General features: G+C 36.4%; 2 protein-coding genes across 5 annotated transcripts in view; one reads left to right on the top strand and one right to left on the bottom strand.

The window, feature by feature from the left end:
• The window catches only part of LOC123529321 (origin recognition complex subunit 5-like), a 331,040-nt gene that overhangs the window by 23,634 nt on the left and 287,685 nt on the right, over nucleotides 1-19,721 (top strand). For 2 of the 3 annotated variants that reach the window (XM_045309606.2, XM_053521347.1), the window contains exon 1: nucleotides 10,417-10,512. The exons of the other annotated variant lie outside the window; for it this stretch is intronic. The gene's annotated coding sequence lies outside the window, so the exon portion shown is untranslated. Of the gene's footprint in view, nucleotides 1-10,416; nucleotides 10,513-19,721 lie in introns of those variants that run through there. 3 annotated transcript variants of the gene reach the window in all.
• LOC123529322 (LHFPL tetraspan subfamily member 3 protein-like) overlaps nucleotides 1-19,721 on the bottom strand; it is a 42,697-nt gene that overhangs the window by 5,903 nt on the left and 17,073 nt on the right. Inside the window, exons 1-2 of one of the 2 annotated variants that reach the window (XM_045309611.2) lie at nucleotides 9,766-10,304; nucleotides 3,347-3,586 (exon numbers count right to left, since the gene is read on the bottom strand). In XM_045309611.2, coding sequence (XP_045165546.1) covers nucleotides 3,347-3,586; nucleotides 9,766-10,174 — 649 coding nt within the window. In that variant the 5' untranslated portion in view covers nucleotides 10,175-10,304. Of the gene's footprint in view, nucleotides 1-3,346; nucleotides 3,587-9,765; nucleotides 10,305-19,721 lie in introns of those variants that run through there. The other variant, XM_045309610.2, reaches the window with a different exon arrangement.

The following is a 19,721-nucleotide window of genomic DNA, read 5'->3' as shown; positions in this document are numbered from 1 at the left end:
ATTGTTTTGACGAAAGAAATGTTTATAAATCACAAACATTATGTTACTAATTAAAGATCGAGAATTATCTTTAACCGAGATCAAACTGTGAACAACATAATTGACACGAGGTTACACGTTGATTGCCGGTAATTACTGGCTTTATGATCGTGACAAAAAGACTATCACACCTTTTGTTATCAGTTTAAATTGAGAAGCTCATGTCATTTTGAAAGATACCATTCCGAAATATTGAATCAGCTGCTATTTATTTATTCAAAATAGTGAATTAAAAAAGGTAAAACAACAAATATAACAATATTTTACTGGTTTTATTTTCGAGAAAACAAAAATCGATAGTACCGTGAGACCGATGCTGCTCTCCACCGTGGAGATAAAATTTATTACCGGTGTCGATGTAAACTCTACTTTCGTTTTCCATCCACCTCAAAATTGACCAAAAAAAAATTTTTTTTTTTTTTCCCCAGGATTTTGGACTAAGGTCGGCATTATACACGGGTGCGCATTATACACGGGTATCTACGGTATACAATATAGGCTAACATAGAAGAAACTTAACTCTGTACTTATACAAACACACCTGAAGCCTTGTACACAGGTGAGTGCTTTAGGGTCAATGACCCTCTTGTTTGATACAGCTGCTACTATGAAATAGAAAAAGTGGAAACTCCACATGTCTCTCAACACTACAAAAACGAAAATGTTGCAGGCTTGGTTTGATTGAGCCTGTTCATGGACAGTAGTGGCCAAGAACGTATATGAAAAATTTTGTCTGAAAGAGATGATACATACCTACATTAAGAATTTTATCTGATAAAGATGCTACCTTGAACAAAGTACCAACATATTTTAAATTTTTCAGCAAAGTTTTTGTCAGATGTAAAAGTTTGTCTAAGCTATCATTATTTTTTTTCAGTTATGTAAGATTATTACTATTAGATATTTATCAACAGGTTTCTATTTCTGATTTACATTTAATTACGATGCAGCATAGAATTTACTTCAACAAAGTTTTTCCTTTATTTTACGTCCCTTTAAAGATGTACTATGCTCACCTTTGAAATAAATATTTCATCATTGCATATTGATCTAAATCTAGTAAATCCCCATTAAACATATTTACCTTCAAGTTGGCTATATATATAAACTAACTACACTGCAATCAACTTTATTTTGTCAAAGTCAAAGTAACAACATTTGTTTCAAACAAACATCCAGAGTTTTAGTAGCGTAATATATTCATACTATGTTTGTATACTTACACATTAATTAGCATGTAGTATTTAAACCTAACATACTACCTTTCGTACTCTTAAACATGATTATTTTATAATTCCATAAGTGATATGCAATTATTGTTCATATATTCAAATATGAAATTTGGACATAATATATCTTTAATACTGTATAAATGACATTCCTTTTATTTAAAATAACATAGTGCTAATAATTATGTATGTGTACGATGTAAACTACAAAAAAACTGCACATTCAGCAACAAAAACAAACAGCTCTATTAGTCATTTGAAGATGATGTTATATTTAATAAAAAATAAATGGCCGCCATCTTGATGACGTCATAACTAGGACCAGTCGCAGAAATCACACTGGCGACATGGCTTATATTGAACTTCAGACATTAAGGAACAGATTGGTATATGTCGCCATTAATCTTTTTTCCAATCGCACGGGACCCAAAATAAGGCTCTAAGCGAATACACTATCACTTGTACAAGGCTTCAAGTGCATTTGTATAATGTAATGGTACAAGTACAGAGTTAGGTTTCTTCTATGTTAGCCTATATTATATACATGTCACACAATTTTTAAAGTTTCCACTATATACATATAGGGAAAAGTAACCACGCTCTCTGGCGGCCATGTTTTTTGACAAATCTAATCAGAGGGTCACAGAAGGACCATTTGTGTAAAATTATTTTAAAATCAAGGCAGCAGTTTCACAAAAGAAGATTTTTTAAATTTCCACCATATACATATAGTCAAAAGTGACCACGCCTCCTGGCAGCCATGTTTTTTGATGAATCGGAATAATATGAATAATCTTGGTAGAGAATCACACAAGGACCGTTTGTGTAAAATCATTTTAAAATCGGGCAAGCAGTTTCACAGGAGAAGATTTTTAAAGTTTCCACTATATACATATAGGGAAAAGTGACCACATCCCCTGGTGGCCATGTTTTTTGACAAAGCGGTAAAATTTGAACAATCTTGGTAGAGGGTGACATAAGGACCATTTGTGTGAAATTATGTACTTCAAAATCTGACCAGTGGTTTAGGAGGAGATGTTGTTTGAAGATTTTTCTATTTATAGCTCTGGTGGCCCCAATATGCAACCAAGCAGAACCATTTGAACAACTTTGGTAGAGGACCACCCAAGGAACATCCAGGCCAAGTTTCATCAAAATCCATTCTGTGGTTCTGGAGGAGATGTCATTTAAACACAACTGTTGACGACTTGACGGACGGACGAACGGATGCCGGACACAGCGTGATCACAATAGCTCACCATTCAGGTGAGCTAAAAAAGCAAAATAGAGTTATGGAACCTCTGCCATGTAAGTCAGTCACAGTAGATAAGTGTGTGAAGTTTCAATCCATTCCCACAAGTGGTTAATGAGATACCAGCTTACATACAAAACATAACCAAATCGGGATGCAGACGTAAACGCTGATGCATTGGTGAGTCCAATAGCTCTACCTATTCTTTGAATAGTCAAGCTAATAAACAGGGACCCGAAGACAAGAGTAAAGAATTATTGACATTATAATGATGTAGTCACTCAAAAACTAACACGCTGATAATCGCAAACAAACTTTTGTTGATGGCAAAGTACAAAATGAGGCTTTATTTCATCAAAATGATAGCAAGAGTTATGAAACCCATGTCTTTCAATCTGATTTACCATGGAGAAGGAAACTTTTAGTGTGCAAAGTTTTGTTTAGTTGTGATGTGTATTTACTGAGATAATATCTCCCTTGAAGTTGTTAATTGAATGTATATAAATGTCAAAAAAGGGGTACAATTTTGTTAAACTGCAAAGCAGAGTTATGGAACCTGTCTGCTCATCAAAGTGGACATATTTGTGAAGTTTCAATACATTCCAACTTGTGGTTACTGAGATACCAGCTTACATACAGACTCAAATCGGGATGCTGACATGGATGCAGACACAAGTGCCGACATACTGAAGAATCCAACAGCTCTACATATTCTTTGAATAGTTGAACTAAAGATGTAATCAGAGAAATGGATGAAAAATGCTAACATTTGTCTAATTTTCTTCCAGTTAATTTTTGATAATCAGATTAATCTCAGAATACTTACACTTTGTTACAGCACCAGAGGAAGTGTACATTTCAATCTTTGCTCGTTTTGAAGCCAGGAAGAAGGCTAGTACTGCAAGGATTGCAGCATCGAAAATGCCAAGGATGGCCAAGATATATGCCCAACGTATGTTGCAGTCACCCATGCGGTACCTTCCTGAGCTCTCGCCGCAAATTTTCTGTAATTCTGCATTTTCCCAACCACTCGGGTATATCACACAGGCAAGGAACATAAATATCGCTGAAAATAGAAAGACGTTAAGCTATTGCATTGTTTTTGGTAGCATACTTTCGAGAAAAAGGAATTTCACCGAAAATTGCAAAATTATGTTAGCACTAGAGCTGCTTTTGAGAAAAGCGCATTTTATTCAAGTTTGGTGAAGATCGGATGAGATGAGTTTGGACGAGATTTGTGACAGACACACACACACACACACACACACACAGACAGGAGTAAATCAATGACATAATTATACAGTACAGTCCCCCTGAAAATCCTTTCCCACAAGTGGTTTCTGAGATACCAGCTTACAAACAAAAACTTAACCAAATAGGGACTCCAACGCATGGTTGAATCCAATAGCTCTATTTTTTCTTCAAATAGTTAAGCTAAAAAACACCATCAGCCCCCACACAGTCGAAGCATATAAGACTTGCTTCAAGAGCTGTTACTATGTGCTGACACCTACCCATAGTGTTATCTATCACGTTACATACAGATACAGATTTCATCAGTTTTCTTACAATCATGTTATTTGTAAATTTATAGATCCAAAATTCTGTAAATTTAAAACTTATCTGTATCATTCAAACAGAAATAATTCTGGAAATTGCACATAAGTCTGACCTCAAAACCCCCAGTATTAGACTGTTCTAGGAGAAAATGCAAGGATTTCGAGTGCTAATGTGTTCACTTACCTATGTATAGAAAAAAGGTCAAGATTGATGTTTATAATGGGTTTTGTCTAAAAAAAAAATACATTATCAAAAGAATTTAGTTTTGAAAAATTTCTCCTGAAAGGCTGTAAACACTTGTTTAATTATTGTTATTTTGAAGAAAATTCATTATAATACCGGATTCATGCAACTTTTCAAGCATTTTCTTCCATGATTGCACAAGTCATGGCAAGGGAGGTAATTTCTTCTCATTGCACAATTACTAGGATGCATTGTCCCCAAGATTTGGCCAAAAAGATCATTTGACTGCTTTGATCACTTTGATACTGAATCCTATGATAAAGATCATGCATTTAAAACTTGAGGCATGTAACGTCTTACTTGACAGGATCTCCATAAATTTGAACAGATGTCCAATGGTCATCTTTCAATATTTACTTCAAATGTATAAAGTCCTCATTAAATTATTATATAAGTGTACATAATAGAACCACAGTTGGATGTTGAAAAAAAACAGTCAGTTTTTGTCGAGCCCGCTTGCGGAAGCGAAGACATAGTTGTCCAAATGGCTGTTCGGTGTATGTGCGTCCGTCCGTCCGGATTTGTTTGTCCGGACCATAACTTTGACATGCATGGAGCAATCTTGTTTATATTTGGCACGAATGTTAACCTCAGTGAGACGGAGTGTCATGCACAAACCCCAGGTTTCTATTTCAAAGATCAAGGTCACACTTACAGGTCAAAGGTCAAAGGTCAAATTCAAAAATGACTGTCCGGAGCATTATTTCTTCATGCATGGAGGGATTTTGATGTAACTTGGCACAATTGTTCACCATCATGAGACGGAGTGTCATGCGCAAGAACCAGGTCCCTAGATCTAAGGTCAAGGTCACACTTAGAGGTCAAAGGATACAAGAATGACAACTTTGTCCGGAGCATTTCTTCTTCATGCATGGAGGGATTTTGCTGTAACTTGGCACAAATGTTAACCTCAGTGAGACGGAGTGTCACGCGCAAACCCCAGGTTTCTATATCAAAGATCAAGGTCACACTTACAGAACCATTTGAACAACTTTGTTAGAGGACCACCCAAGGAACATCCAGGCCAAGTTTCTTCTATGATAGCCTATATTATATACATGTCACACAATTTTTAATTGACCGTAGGGAAAAACCAGGGCTACTTTTCTGTGGTACAACATTGATGTTACTTTCATATTTTGGGTGTATTTTAAGGTATCTCTACCTGGTAAGGATTTTTTTGTGGTCTTAGAAAATAAAAGAATTACAATAATTTCTAAAAAAAAACATTGTAAACAACCTCAAAATTAAAATTCCATTTGCAAATACAGGTGCTAGTGTAAAGAAATTTGTGGACTTAGATTTTTTTTATGCCCCCGAAGGGAGGCATATAGTTTTTGAACGGTCTGTCAATCTGTCAGTCTGTCGGTCTGTCAGTCTGTCCGCAATTTTCGTGTCCGGTCCATATCTTTGTCATCGATGGATGGATTTTCAAATTACTTGGCATGAATGTGTACCACAGTAAGACGACGTGTCGCGTGCAAGACCCAGGTCCGTAGCTCAAAGGTCAAGGTCACACTTGGACATTAAAGGATAGTGCATTGATGGGCGTGTCCGGTCCATATCTTTGTCATCGATGGATGGATTTTCAAATAACTTGGCATGAATGTGTACCACAGTAAAACAACGTGTCGCACGCAAGACCCAGGTCCGTAGCTCAAAGGTCAAGGTCACACTTAGACTTTAAAGGATAGTGCATTGATGGGCGTGTCCGGTCCATATCTTTGTCAACCATGGATGGATTTTTAAATAACTTGGCATGAATGTGTACCACAGTAAGACGACGTGTCGCGCGCAAGACCCAGGTCCGTAGCTCAAAGGTCAAGGTCACACTTAGACGTTAAAGGTCATTTTTCATGATAGTGCATTGATAGGCATGTCCGGTCCATATCTTTGTCATTCATGCATGGATTTTAAAATAACTACGCATGAATGTGTGACACAGTAAGACAACGTGTCGCGCGCAAGACCCAGCTCAGTAGGTCAAAGGTCCTAAACTCTAACATCGGCCATAACTACTCATTCAAAGTGCCATCGGGGGCATATGTCATCCTATGGAGACAGCTCTTGTTTTTGAAGTTCTTCCCTTTGTTGTTCCAGTCCTTTGGGCTTCAACAGTCAAGTTCTTTAAATTTTGCTCTCATCCTCTGATGTAACCCTTCAGGCGTATATTGATTTTAAGATCTGTATGTCAAAGGTCAAGGTCACAGTGAGCCTGAACAGTTAAACGGTTTCCGGACGATAACTCAAGAACGCTTATGTCTAGGATCATGTAAGTTGATAGGGAGGTTGGTCATGACCAGCAGATGACCCCTATTGATTTTGAGGTCAGTATGTCAAAGGTCAAGGCCACAGTGACCCTGAACAATTAAACGGTTTCCGGATTATAACTCAAGAACACTTGGACCTAGGATCATGAAAGTTGATAGGGAGGTTTGTCATGACCAGCAGATGACCCCTATTGATTTTGAAATCAGTATGTCAAAGATCAAGGTCACAGTGACATGGAACAGTTAAAAGGTTTCTGGATGATAATTCAAGGTTGCTTGGGCCTAGGATCGTGAAAGTTGATAAGGAGGTTGGTCATCACCAGCGGATGACCCCTAATAATTTTGAGATCAGTAGGTCAAAGGTCATGGTCACAGTGATCAGGAACAGTTAAATGGTTTCTGGGCGATAACTCAAGAACACTTGGACCTAGGATCAGGAAAATCGATAGAGAGATTGGTCATGACCAGCAGATGACCCCTATTGATTTTATGGTCATTAGGTCAAAGTTCAAGGTCTCATTGGCCAAGAACAGTTAAACGGCTTCTGGATGATAACTTGAGAACACTTAGACCAAGGGTCATGAAAAATGGTAGAGAGGTTTATCATGACCAGCAGATGACCACTATAGATTTTGAGGTCAGTAGGTCAAAGGTCACAGTTACAGTGGCCAGGAACATTTAAAACTTTTCCAGACAGTAACTTGAGAACGCTTGGGCCTAGGATCAGGAAACTTGATAGGGAGGTTGGTCATGACCAGTAGATGACCCCTGTAGACTTTGAGGTCTGTAGGCCAAAGGTAAAGGTCACATTGACCCGGAACAGTTAAACCCTTTCCGGACAATACCATGAGAACGCTTGGGCCTAGGATCACGAAACTTAATAGGGTGGTTGATCATGACCAGCAGATGGCCCATGTTGATTTTTAGGTCAATAGGTTAAAAGTCAAGGTCAGGTTGAACCAGAACAGTAGATCTTTTGTTTACGCATACAGTGAGCATATAATTTCTGTTCTTTGTGAATGCATCAAAGTGGGCATTTCGTGTTCTACGAGCTCTTGTTTTTATTCTGTATGAACCCAGATGTCTTTTGATCATTGAAACACACATAAAAAATATCTTTGAAAACTGACAGGTACATCTGAAATTTGTGTACACATAGCTGACCAAGACAACACTTTTTTTGCTTCTTGTGCCTTTATTTGTTTGAAGTGGCTAGGGGTCAGATAATCAATATACATGTACAGTTATGTGTTAGTGTATAAGGTAATTGTTGGTAAAAGTTGTGACAAGTTGTGATAAAATTGTTATTAAGTTTTTTTTGTAAATATTTAAATTATAATTATCTCTCTCTCAGGTTGGAGGCATATCTATATTGAATATGAAATTTTAACAGTGATTTCCAGTAGTCATCATTATTTATTTACTCGAGCAATAAAACAAATTCAGCAATTCATGAGCACAATCTTTGTCTTAAATACTAAAGAAAACATTATGTTTATTGTTTTAACTTGTAGTAGTTGTAAGTACGGTATATAGGCCACTTCCAACAGCCTTGCTGTTGGGTTAACCTTTTAGCAATGCGGTTAGAGTGTCCGCCTACAGATCGTGAGGTCCTCGGTTTGATCCTTGGTGGACACGGGTATTTTACTACCATGGGGACGAGGATGTTTGACGGACTCATGCATTCAGACGAGGTTAGAAACTGATAGGAGGTTCAGTTGATTCCTTTGGTTAGAAACTAATAGGTCGTTCTGCCAATGCCTCTGGCTAGAAATTGATAAGGAGCTTCAGTTGATTCCTTTGGCTAGAAACTAACCAGGTCCCAGAAAAGTCACAAATTAGCTATATAGCTAAATCTAGCTATACATAGCTAGAAATAGCTATAAAACCAGTAACAATTGTTTAACATATGTGTATATTTAATGTAAAATAATCATTATCCCATTCAAATGGTTTATGAGACAGAAGACAATCACAAAGAATGGAGATCTATGCAGTTTCAGTTTCAATACATGTTGCGAATTTCTGCGATTAGTCATTTATAAATTTGTCTTATACTACGATGGTTATCACAAGTGAAAAATTCAGTGATGATTTATCGCAAAATACTGCCACAGGTATTGAAAATGTGACTACAAAGATCATGGATTTGTGTTATTGTCTTTCATCTTATAAACCTTTTGGACGTAATTATGACCATTTTGCATCTTGTTTTCACATACTTTGCATTATTGGTATTGGTTTTATAGCTACTTCTAGCTATATATAGCTAGATTTAGCTATATAGCTAATTTGTGACTTTTCTGGGACCTGCTAACAGGAGGTTCTGCCGATGCCTCTGGCTAGAAATTGATAAGGAGGTTCAGTTGATGCCTCTGGCTAGAAACTGATAGGAGGTTCAGTTGATGCCATGGGCTTGAAATTGATAGGAGGTTCAGTTGATGCCTCGGGCTAGAAACTGATAGGAGGTTCAGTTGATGCCATGGGCTAGAAATTGATAGGAGGTTCAGTTGATGCCTTGTCCTTCTGTGTAAGAGAGGTGTGTAGCAAACTTTTAAAATCATCTTCTGTTTTTAAAGATAAAATATAGTCTCTTTGTAAATATTGTTGTCAGTATTCATTATTGATTACTGGACCTTTAGACAGTCCCATAGGGGTTGTCTAGATGTCTGTTAACTGGACCCCTAGCCACTGCCTTATTTGTTTATAGCTCATTGTGGGGTCAGAATTCCACTAAAGATAAAGAACATTTTTTAAGATAGAGTATTTGTATTTTCAGATAATCTATAAATTTACAGATTTTTCAGTCTGTAAATTTACAGATTGTGTGTGTGAAAACTGATGAAATTACATTTATCCTCAAAACCGCAGCTTGGAATTAATTGGTTTATTTATACATACCATAAGTAAATCAATTAATTTCAAGCTGCGATTTTGTGTCTAAAGATAATTTTAGCAGTTTTCAAACACTTGATCTGTAAATTTACAGATTGAAAAATATGTAAATTTATAGATTATCTGTAAATTTACAGATAATCTGTAAATACTCCACTTTCCTAGACCTGATCAAAACACTACTAAACTTCATTTAAGGATGCATGTAATCAACTAAAATGAAGTCAGTCTGTACTGAAACATATTGTTGATGATATATTCAATATACAACACTCACCAGTCAATAGTTCAAAAATTCCCACTAGGATGAAGACTGCAGTTTTCTTAAAACAGAAGAACAACAGTAAAGCAGCTACTGATATCAACATCAGTAATGCAGAGACACCAACGAAAAATGTTGTAGCTTTGTAAGCATCATTTAGAAGAGTGTTGAAATCTGTGAAACTGCCACTGCAGTCGTAACGTAATTCTATATTATTCGGGTAACAGTATTTGTAAACACCATGATGTCCATAGCCAATGCTTTCAGGAGTATCACCAATCCACTGAGGCTGAATGAAGACAACAACGTTAAAAGTTGCCCAAATAATTGTCAACACTGCCCACAGTACACAAACAGCTCTGTATTCACGCATATATCGAAAGTGATAAATTCTAGCTGTGTCTGGATTATACTGTTGCTCCATATTGTCCTTTTACCCCTTTTAGGGAGCTAGATCCACTGAATATTCACTGATACGGGGTAAAAAAGTCCCCTATTTACACAAGGGTGAGGCCGACACACTATTTCTAGTACATGTATGGATCACCGTTATGCTTGAAATACAAATCTAATAATAACCCAGGATTTAGTCAATACTTGTGAAAAACTGGTAGAACAAGTTTCAGGTAGTTATGTTCACTCATGCAAAGCACAGGTAACTGCAGGTAAAAATAGCAAAAGGTGGTTTATATATAGCAGTGGATTTTCCATGTACAGTGTGCTAGACCGTAAAAAGGCGGGAACTAGCTGTCTGTTTCAGAGGTAAGCATGCTTTATGTCTAATGTAATTAGTAAAAGCAATAATCGTCACCACTGATGATTAGAATAATGTAGCTAAATATATATTAAAAAATTGTGCATGTTAGAATGTAATGCTTAATCTTAACCTTAATGTTATTATATTTTATTGAAATTTATCAACTTCTTGTTATTAAGTGTTGAATAACTGCAAGGGGAACAATTTTAAGTAAATTACTTTCACTGTGACATTTGGAAAACCTTGTAAAAATATACATGTATATGGTTTCTGAATTGAGAAGGCTTTTCAGCAATTCCATTGCTTCCGAACATGTATTTTTTGAACCAACCCTCTATCTGAAGAGGTCCAGATCAGGCAATTTGAAAATGAGTTACACTACAACTGGAGAGGGAGATTAACCACAAAGAAAAATGAAATTTCCGAAGGCAATATAGGGCCTCAAGATTTAGATCTTCAATATGGCCATGAGAGCTTGTCATTTTAAAATACTGGCAAGGAAAATAATCCTAATATTTGTGCTGTACACTTAAAATTGTCTCTCTTCTTTTTTTTTTAACATAAAAGAACAATGTTTGAGCTATTGGCTTAAATTTTGACCATAGAAGTCAAAGTTTTGAAACTTAAAAAAACTATTTCTTGTTAATCAGGTAGCAAATATGGCCTCTCAAGAGTTACCATTAAGGATACACTAAGCAGTGGGGGCAGGGCGGGGCTTCCAAAACTATTCAAATTATTGTCCCAGAAGCAGGAAAATATACCCTAAATGTTAAAATATCTATAGAGTTTAAATCCAGTATCAGCATTAGTTTTGGAGATAGTAACTTGCTTGCAAAACTTTAACAAGAAGTTTTAAGTTCAAAAGGGGACATAATTTGACCAAAATGCATGTCAGAGTTATGGGACTTGATGCAAACAACTGTAGTTCTTTAACCCAAAAAAGGCACGTGAAGTTTCAATTTAATATCTGCATTTGTTCTGCAGATAGTAACTTGCATGCACAAATTTAACCAGGATTTTCTAAGTCCAAAAGGGGGCATAATTTGCCTGAAATACATGTCAGAGTTATGGGACTTGACCCAGTGAGGTTGGTAATTGATCTAGAAAAAGAAAAAATAAGCCTTTAAGTAATAGCTGAATGTACTTGCATGCAAAACTTTAACCAGGATTTTCTAAGTCCAAAAGGGGGCATAAAATACATGTCAGAATCACTGGCACCAGAACAGAAAGAAAATGCCTCTGCACATGTTTATTTTGATTTAGTTGGGTTTAACGTCGCTCCAACAATTCAGGTCATATGGCGACTTTCCAGCTTTGATGGTGGAGGAAGACCCCAGGTGCCCCTCCGTGCAATATTACATCACAAGCGGGCACCTGGGTAGAACCACCGACCTTCTGTAAGCCAGCTGGATAGCTTCCTCACATGAAGAATTCAACGCCCCGAGTGAGGTTCGAACCCACATCGATGAGGGGCAAGTGATTTGAAGTCAGCGACCTTAACCACTCGACCACGGAGGCCCCTCTGTACATGTTTAATATCTTACCCCTAGGTATTCTATAAGAACCATGGTCAGGAACGGGGAAATATACTAACCCATTTCAATCGTAAAGTTCTCAACTTAAAACACACAGTTCGGTGAATGGGTACCTAGTATATTGAACAAGCGATAATTTATCTTCCATCGTGCACCAGTCACATTGTCTCAATATTCCATAGTACACATTTACCGAACTGCGTGTTTTAGGTATGAAATGCGCGATTGAAACGGGTTAGTATATTTTTCCCTTCATGACCATGGTTCTTATAAAATACCTAGGGGCAAGGTATAACATGTACAGAGGCATTTTCTTTCTGGTCTGGTGCCAGTGGTCAGAATTATGGGACTTGACCCAGTGAGGTTGGTAATTGACCTAGAAAAAGAAGAAATGAGTTTCAAAGCTAAATGGTAGCCATAATTATGTACTTGCATGCAAAACTTTACGAGCTAAAAATGTATATAATTGCAAATGAGGGCCATAAATCTTTATTCAGTCTGAATGAAACATGCAGGGCCACATTTCCCCTATAGCAGATAACATTTATACCATGTTTTTCTGAAACCCTTCCAACCATGTCTGAGATATGACTCAGGAGAGACAGGAAATGGAATAAAACGATACATATGTAATATATATGTGAGAAAACCTGCATTAGTGACAAAAAATCAAGATCGAGATAACAAAAAATTAATGAAGAACATTCTTTTACTGTTCAAATCTGAGAATTTAAAGTAATTACCGTCACTATTTCAAGAGTTACAATGCTTTTAAGTAAGTCATCAAAGGCATTTTGAGATGTGACTTTAAGTTACTGAAAAATAAGTTAACTGTATACGGTAGTTTTGATTTCATCACGGGCCTTCTATCTGTACACCTCTGTATTTTCAAGGTGCATGGGTGCCTTGGAATTTCCATTGCTATGACAACACAAATCACAAATATATTTTAAAATAAATACCCTTTATCAAACATGCACAATGTTCATAAATTTTAACAAACCGACCTTACAACAGGAACTTGGTGATCACTTTTTGTCTGTGTCCAGAAAGGTCATAAATAACATTAATTTTGTTTACTTTGATTTGCCTTAGATAACTATTACAAGATACTTGTTTCTAGTTTCTGCATGAACATATGAAAACCAATGATTTTCCAGTATTTTAAACTACTAAGTCTTATTATGCAATAATTATATCATGTCACTAATACAGGTTTTCTCGTGGAACGGCCCATATATAATTATTTCAATTAAGTGCCACAAATCTTGTTTTACTCATTGCAATCTGATGGAAACTTGCAGGGTGGCAGTCGCCTGCAGCAGTTAACAATAAAAAAAAATTTCTACTGTGTTTTATCTAAATACTTGGAACCATGTCATAGATATGACTAGAGGACGTCCAGAAAATGTCAAGACTGTATCCCTAAGAGTTAGACGGGATAATAAAAGAATACTGAGATAATATGGTGTTTATTCCAGTGACCTAGGCTGCTGCTTTGTTCCAATATAATTGTGTCATTTTATGATAATGTTTTTGGAGAAAATGATCAAACCAGCAATCAGAAACTGAAAAAGTTTGCTACAGATATATCCAGTATTTTGCTTTTTATACCACAAAAATAGATGTATACCTGTTGTAGATAGTTATAAATGAATGTTTATCAGAGGGAAGTGAGGATCCCTACAAGATCTATGTAAGTCAAGGGTTTTAAATGAGAAATTCACACCTCGTAGAAATACCTGAACATCTTCTGTACCCAGTACTCCTTGTATTAGTGGCAAAATGTGAAAGGTGACTATCAGCTTCTTTTGTTCCATTTATAATAAAATGTGATATTCTCTCACAGGCACACATTTGAGAACTAAAGTGTGTGTGTGTATGCGTGTGTGTGCATGCTTTTTAATAAAGAACTAAAGTGTTTATGTAAAAAGCTTGTGTGTGTACTTTTCAATAAAGAAATTTGACTGTGTTGTTACCCAATTTAGTTATGTAACTGAATGTAATTAATTACATTTTCACTAGGTCAAATACTTGAGATACTTGCTATACAAACTTTTAGGCCCTTTTTATGCCTATTTTGGCTAAGTCATGGGCCATATTCTGAAGATTTAAGACTTAAATCCTAAAAAAAACTATAGGTGCACAAATTCTTATGCTGATTAACCATAATGGATGAGATCTGATTTAAGGTCAAATACTTTTTGAGTTATGCACAACACAAAGTTGGACAGATATATGGACAAGGGCGAATCTAAGTACCCTGGGGGTTGAAGTGGGTGGGGTGAGAAGGATCTATCAATTACTGGAGAACACTTGGCATATAGCCTTCAGACTTCGTACTAGGATGATTGCCAGAAGTCAGTAGATAACCCCTATAGTTTTTGAGGACGATTAGTCAAAGGTCAAGGTCACAGCATACAAAATTACATACCTGGTGAAAGCCATCATTGGGGACATACATGTTTAACAAACAAAGCTTTTGTAAGTTAATCATTGATTTCTAATATTGTTCATTTCCAAAATAAACAGCAGGGATCACACTGGGTATTTTTTCTCTGAGCCACTGCTTTTTCCAAAACGATAAAACTTTTAGGCATACGACTGCAAAGCACATAGCATTGGCATTCTTGTAGGACTACCATAGTACTCATACCACTCAAGAAATAATGTATTTATTAAATCTTTCAATCCATTTAAAAAGCTATTTATATAGACATATAAAATTTTGTAAACTTCTAAAATTAGTATTTTTTATAAGCATCTGCCATTTAATAACAAAAGCTGTCCATAAAACATCGCGCTCGACTTTTCTCAGTGCTTGACTGAATTAGAGCTTTGCCAGTAAAAACTTTATAAAACTTTAACCAAAAAATTCTAAGTTAAAAAGTGGCATAACTCTGTCAAAATTCAAATCAGAGTTATGGGATTGTTTCTCCTGGTTAAATAACTACTTTCAGTTTCAAGACAATAGCTTTGATAGTAACAGATATTTGATGTTTTCAAAAATTCTAAGTCAAAAAGGGGCATAACTCTGTCAAAATTCAATCAGAGTTATGAAGATTGTTTCTCCTGGTGTAGACATTGATAGTAAATAACTATTTTGAAGTTTCAAGTCAATAGATTTGATAGTAACAGAGATATTTGACTTTATCAAAAACTTTAACCAATGGCGAAGCTGATGTCGATGCAGAAGCTGGGGTGAGTGCAATAGCTCTACTTTTTATGCCCCTGCCATAAAATGGGGGGTGGGGGGGTGGGCATATAGTATTACCCCTGTCCGTGTGTGTGTGTGTTTGTTCGTTTGTGTGTTCAGGAAAGGGTGGTGTTTGTGTCCGGGCCTTAACTTTGACATGCATGGTCTGATTTCAGAATAATTTCACACAAACGATAAGCATGGATAGACAATGTGTCGTGGGCAAAACCATTTCACTAGCTCAAAGGTCAAGGTCACAGTCCTTGGTTGAACTTAGCCAATTTTCACTACATATATACTGATAATGTGGTCTTCGTTTCCAGTCCATAAATGCATGGTTCGATTTCAAAATAATTTGATACAAAAAATAAGCATGGATAGACGATGCGTCATGCGCAATAACCAGGTCCCTAGGTCTAAGGTCAAGGTCACAGAGGCCAAAGGTCACATACAAGAATGACTTTGTCCTGAGCATTTCTTCTTCATGCATGGAGAGATTTTGATGCAACTTGGCTCAATTGTACACCATCATGAGACAGAATGTCATGCGCTAGAACCAGGTCCCTACTTTAGAATTACTTCCCTTTGTTTTTACTTTAAATAGCTTATATTGTAACTTTTTTATTACTGGTCATAGGGAAAAATCAAGACCACTTTTCTGTAGTAGAACATGCATGTTACATCCATTTTGAGATATATTTTGACCTATCTCTACCTGTTAAGGATTTTTGTGTGAACTTAGAATTTTTGTTTTTAGCTCACCTGTCACGTAGTGATAGGGTGAGCTTTTGTGATCACCCCCTCGTCCGCCGTCCGTCCGTCTGTCCACAATTTCCTTGTGAACACGATAGAGACCACATTTTGTATTTGATTTAAATCAGACTTGCACTCCACTTGTATGGGCATAATATCTCGGTTCCTTTCGAAAACTGGCCAGATCCCATCATTGGTTCCAGAGTTATGGCCCCTTAAAGGGCCAAAATTTGCTATTTTTGGCTTGTGAACATAATAGAAACCACATTTTGCAATCAACTTTTATCAAACTCGACATAACTTGTATTGGCATAATATCTCGGTTCCTTTCGAAAACTGGCCAAATCCCATCATGGGTTCTAGAGTTATGGCCCTGTAAAGGGCCAAAATTTGCCATTTTTGGCTTGTGAACATGATAGAGACCACAGTTTGCAATCAACTTTAATGAAACTTGCCCACAACTTGTATTGGCATAATATCTTGGGTCCTTTCGAAAACTGTTCAGATCCCAACATGGGTTCAAGAGTTAGGGCCCCTTAAAGGGCCAAAATTTGCTATTTTTTGCTTGTGAACATGATAGATACAATATTTAGCAATCAACTTTAATCAAACTTGCACACAACTTGTATTGGGATAATATTTCGGTTCCTTTCGAAAATTGGCCATCACCCTTCATGGGTTCCTGAGTTATGGCCCTTTAAAGGTCCAAAATTGCTATTTGGGCTTTTGCAGCCATATAGAGACTTCATTTGTTGTTTGATTTGATACAAACTTGAAAATATCTTCAACAACAATAAATCTTGGATTCAATGATTCGCCAAATCCAATCATAGGTTCTGAAGTTATTTTATATCTGATTACCTCCCCTGATTTTAATCAAAATGGATTTATATCAGTAAGTACTTACAGGACTCATTTGAAATTTCATTATTGTCATTAGTTGGACTCGGACAGTCAGGGTAGATAACTATGGACTGATTTTATGGCAAATTACCTCCCTTTATTTCAAATTAAAATGGGTATATCTCCGTAACTAATGAAGATACTGATCTGAAATTTCATTTTTATTTATTTATTTATTTATTATACCTAACTTATATAGCACTCTTTTCATACCAAATATGTATGTTCAAAAGTGCTTTACAAAAACATAAAGAACACATACATACATGAAAATATATTGGTAAAAGATTAAAATGAATAGTAATTAAAACAAAATCATCCATAAATTATGTTCAACGTTAAATTACATTATGAGACCAATCCCTTTCTAAACACTAAACAAACCTTTCATGGTTTTTGGTTTAACGCCATTTTCAACAGTATTTCAGATTTTGTTATTTATTTATAACATATGTGAATGTGATTTGGTTTAATGCCATTTTCAACAGTATTTCAGATTTTGTTATTTATTTATAACAAATGTGAAAGAGATGTGTTTTCAAAGATTTTTTAAATGCGGACAGTGAGCTTGAATCTCTGATGCTTGCTGGGAGAGAATTCCAAAGCTTTGGAGCTGCATGCTTGAAACTTCTGTCACCATACTTTACTGTTCGACTCCTCGGTACAAAAACACCAGGCCATTTGCCGACATTAAGTCTCTACTAGGCTTGTACATGTCCAGCATATCGACAATGTACTTAGGAGATTCATTGCGCATGGCTTTGTATTTAAGTATCAAGATTTTGAACTCAATGCAGTGCTGAACCGGAAGCCAATGCAACTCCTTTAAGACCGGCATGATGTGTTCGTATCTTGGAGTCCTGATGATGTCATCGTTATCTCTTGTAATGACAACATTCAGAATATGTCCATCGACATGAGTGGCTTCGTTTTCATGCTGTCTCATTCCGTGTGCATCTAAAGTACTTACAAGGTTAGCTGTGTGTCTGTCAATCAGAATGTCAAAATGAAAGTTTAAATCTCCAACAATGATAATTTGTTTGTCAGTTGTTGTAAATCTAGATAGAAAATTGGGCCATTCATTCTCAGGAAAGTCTCCTATTTTAAAGTCCATTTCTCTGGGGTGGTGGTGGTCTATAAACGACAGCTAGACGCAAAATGAAATTTTTCATGCTCAAATTGCAGTCCATGTATTCGAAAGTTGAGAAATCTTTGTCTCGTGTTGATGCCAAAAGGCGGACATCTATAGAGGTTCTATGTATGATTTCTACACCTCTGCCAAGGCTGCCATTACAGTGGGGGACATGCTTGATTTTGTAGCCATCTGGAACAAGTTCACTTAAGCATGTTTTATCCAAGCCCACCCGCTTAGCTCAGTAGGGAGAGCGATGGTCTACGGATCGCGACCTGATCCGGGGTCGCGAGTTTGATCCCCGGGCGGGGCGTATGTTCTCCGTGACGATTTGATAAAATACATTGTGTCTGAAATCATTCGTCCTCCACCTCTGATAATTCATGTGGGGAAGTTGGCAGTTACTTGCGGAGAACAAGTTTGTACTGGTACAGAATCTAGGAACACTGGTCAGGTTAACTGCCTGCCGTTACATGACTGAAATACTGTTGAAAAATGGCGTTAAACCCAAAACAAACAAAGCATGTTTTATCCACAAGACTGCCAAGCCAACTTTCTGTAACAGCAACTACATTTATGTCATCAGATGGACTTGGACAATCAGTGAAGATACATACTGACAGAATTTATGACAAATTACCTCCCTTTATTTTTTATGTAATTGAATATACCTAGCAGCTTCTAATGAGATTGGTTTGAAACATTATTTATGTCTACCATGGTAAGAAATTTCTACTTTTACTTACCTTTCTAATATATTGTTCTAAAGGCTTGTACTCTGTATCTTCTACATGCATATACTGATGCATGATTACCTCCCTTGATTTTATTAAAAATGTATTTATCTCAGTAAGTTTTTATAGGACTCATTTGAAATTTCATTATTGTCATTAGTTAGACTGAGACAATCAGGGTAGACAACTATGGACTGATTTTATGTCAAATTACCTCTCTTTGTTTCTAACTAAAATGGGTGTATCTCAGTAACCAATGAAGATACTGATTTGAAATGTCATTTATGCCATCAGATGGACTTGGACAATCAGGGTAGATAACTTTTGACTAATTTATGACAAATTACCTCCCTTTATGTGATGTAAATGAATATACCCCAGTAGCATCTAATGAGATTAGTTTTAAATGTTATTTAAGTTTTCCAGTGTAAGGAATAGTCATGCAAGTACAAAAATGCAGTATTTGAGCCAAGGACCCTCAAACTTGGTATGACGATTGGCTATGACTAGTAATTACCCATAGGTCAAAAGGGACTGTTACAAGAAAATATTAATCCAGATGATATTTAAAGTGTGATCTATGTCAAAACTTGATCTTATCATTAAGAGCAATGGTACTCAGGTGAGCGATATAGGGCCATCATGGCCCTCTTGTTTGAAGATTAACTTCCGTTAGTTGTTACTATAAATAACTTATATTTTAACTTTTTTATAAGTGACTGCAGGGAAAAACCAAGACCACTTTTCTGTGGTACAACATAGATGTTACTTCCAAATTTTAGGTGTATTTTAAGGTATCTTTACCTGGTAAGGGTTTTTTTTTGTGGACTTAGAATTTTAACAAAAGAATTACTATAATTACTACACAACCACAGAAAATAGGGTCAAGGGTCCTTCTTTTTGTTTTTGAGCAGTACCATGCCTGTGACTTTTCTCATGTTGCGGGGGCATCCGTGTCTGT

This window comes from Mercenaria mercenaria, chromosome 13 (assembly GCF_021730395.1).
Source record: "Mercenaria mercenaria strain notata chromosome 13, MADL_Memer_1, whole genome shotgun sequence".
Lineage (NCBI taxonomy): Eukaryota > Metazoa > Mollusca > Bivalvia > Venerida > Veneridae > Mercenaria > Mercenaria mercenaria.
This window is presented reverse-complemented; position numbering and strand designations above follow the sequence as displayed.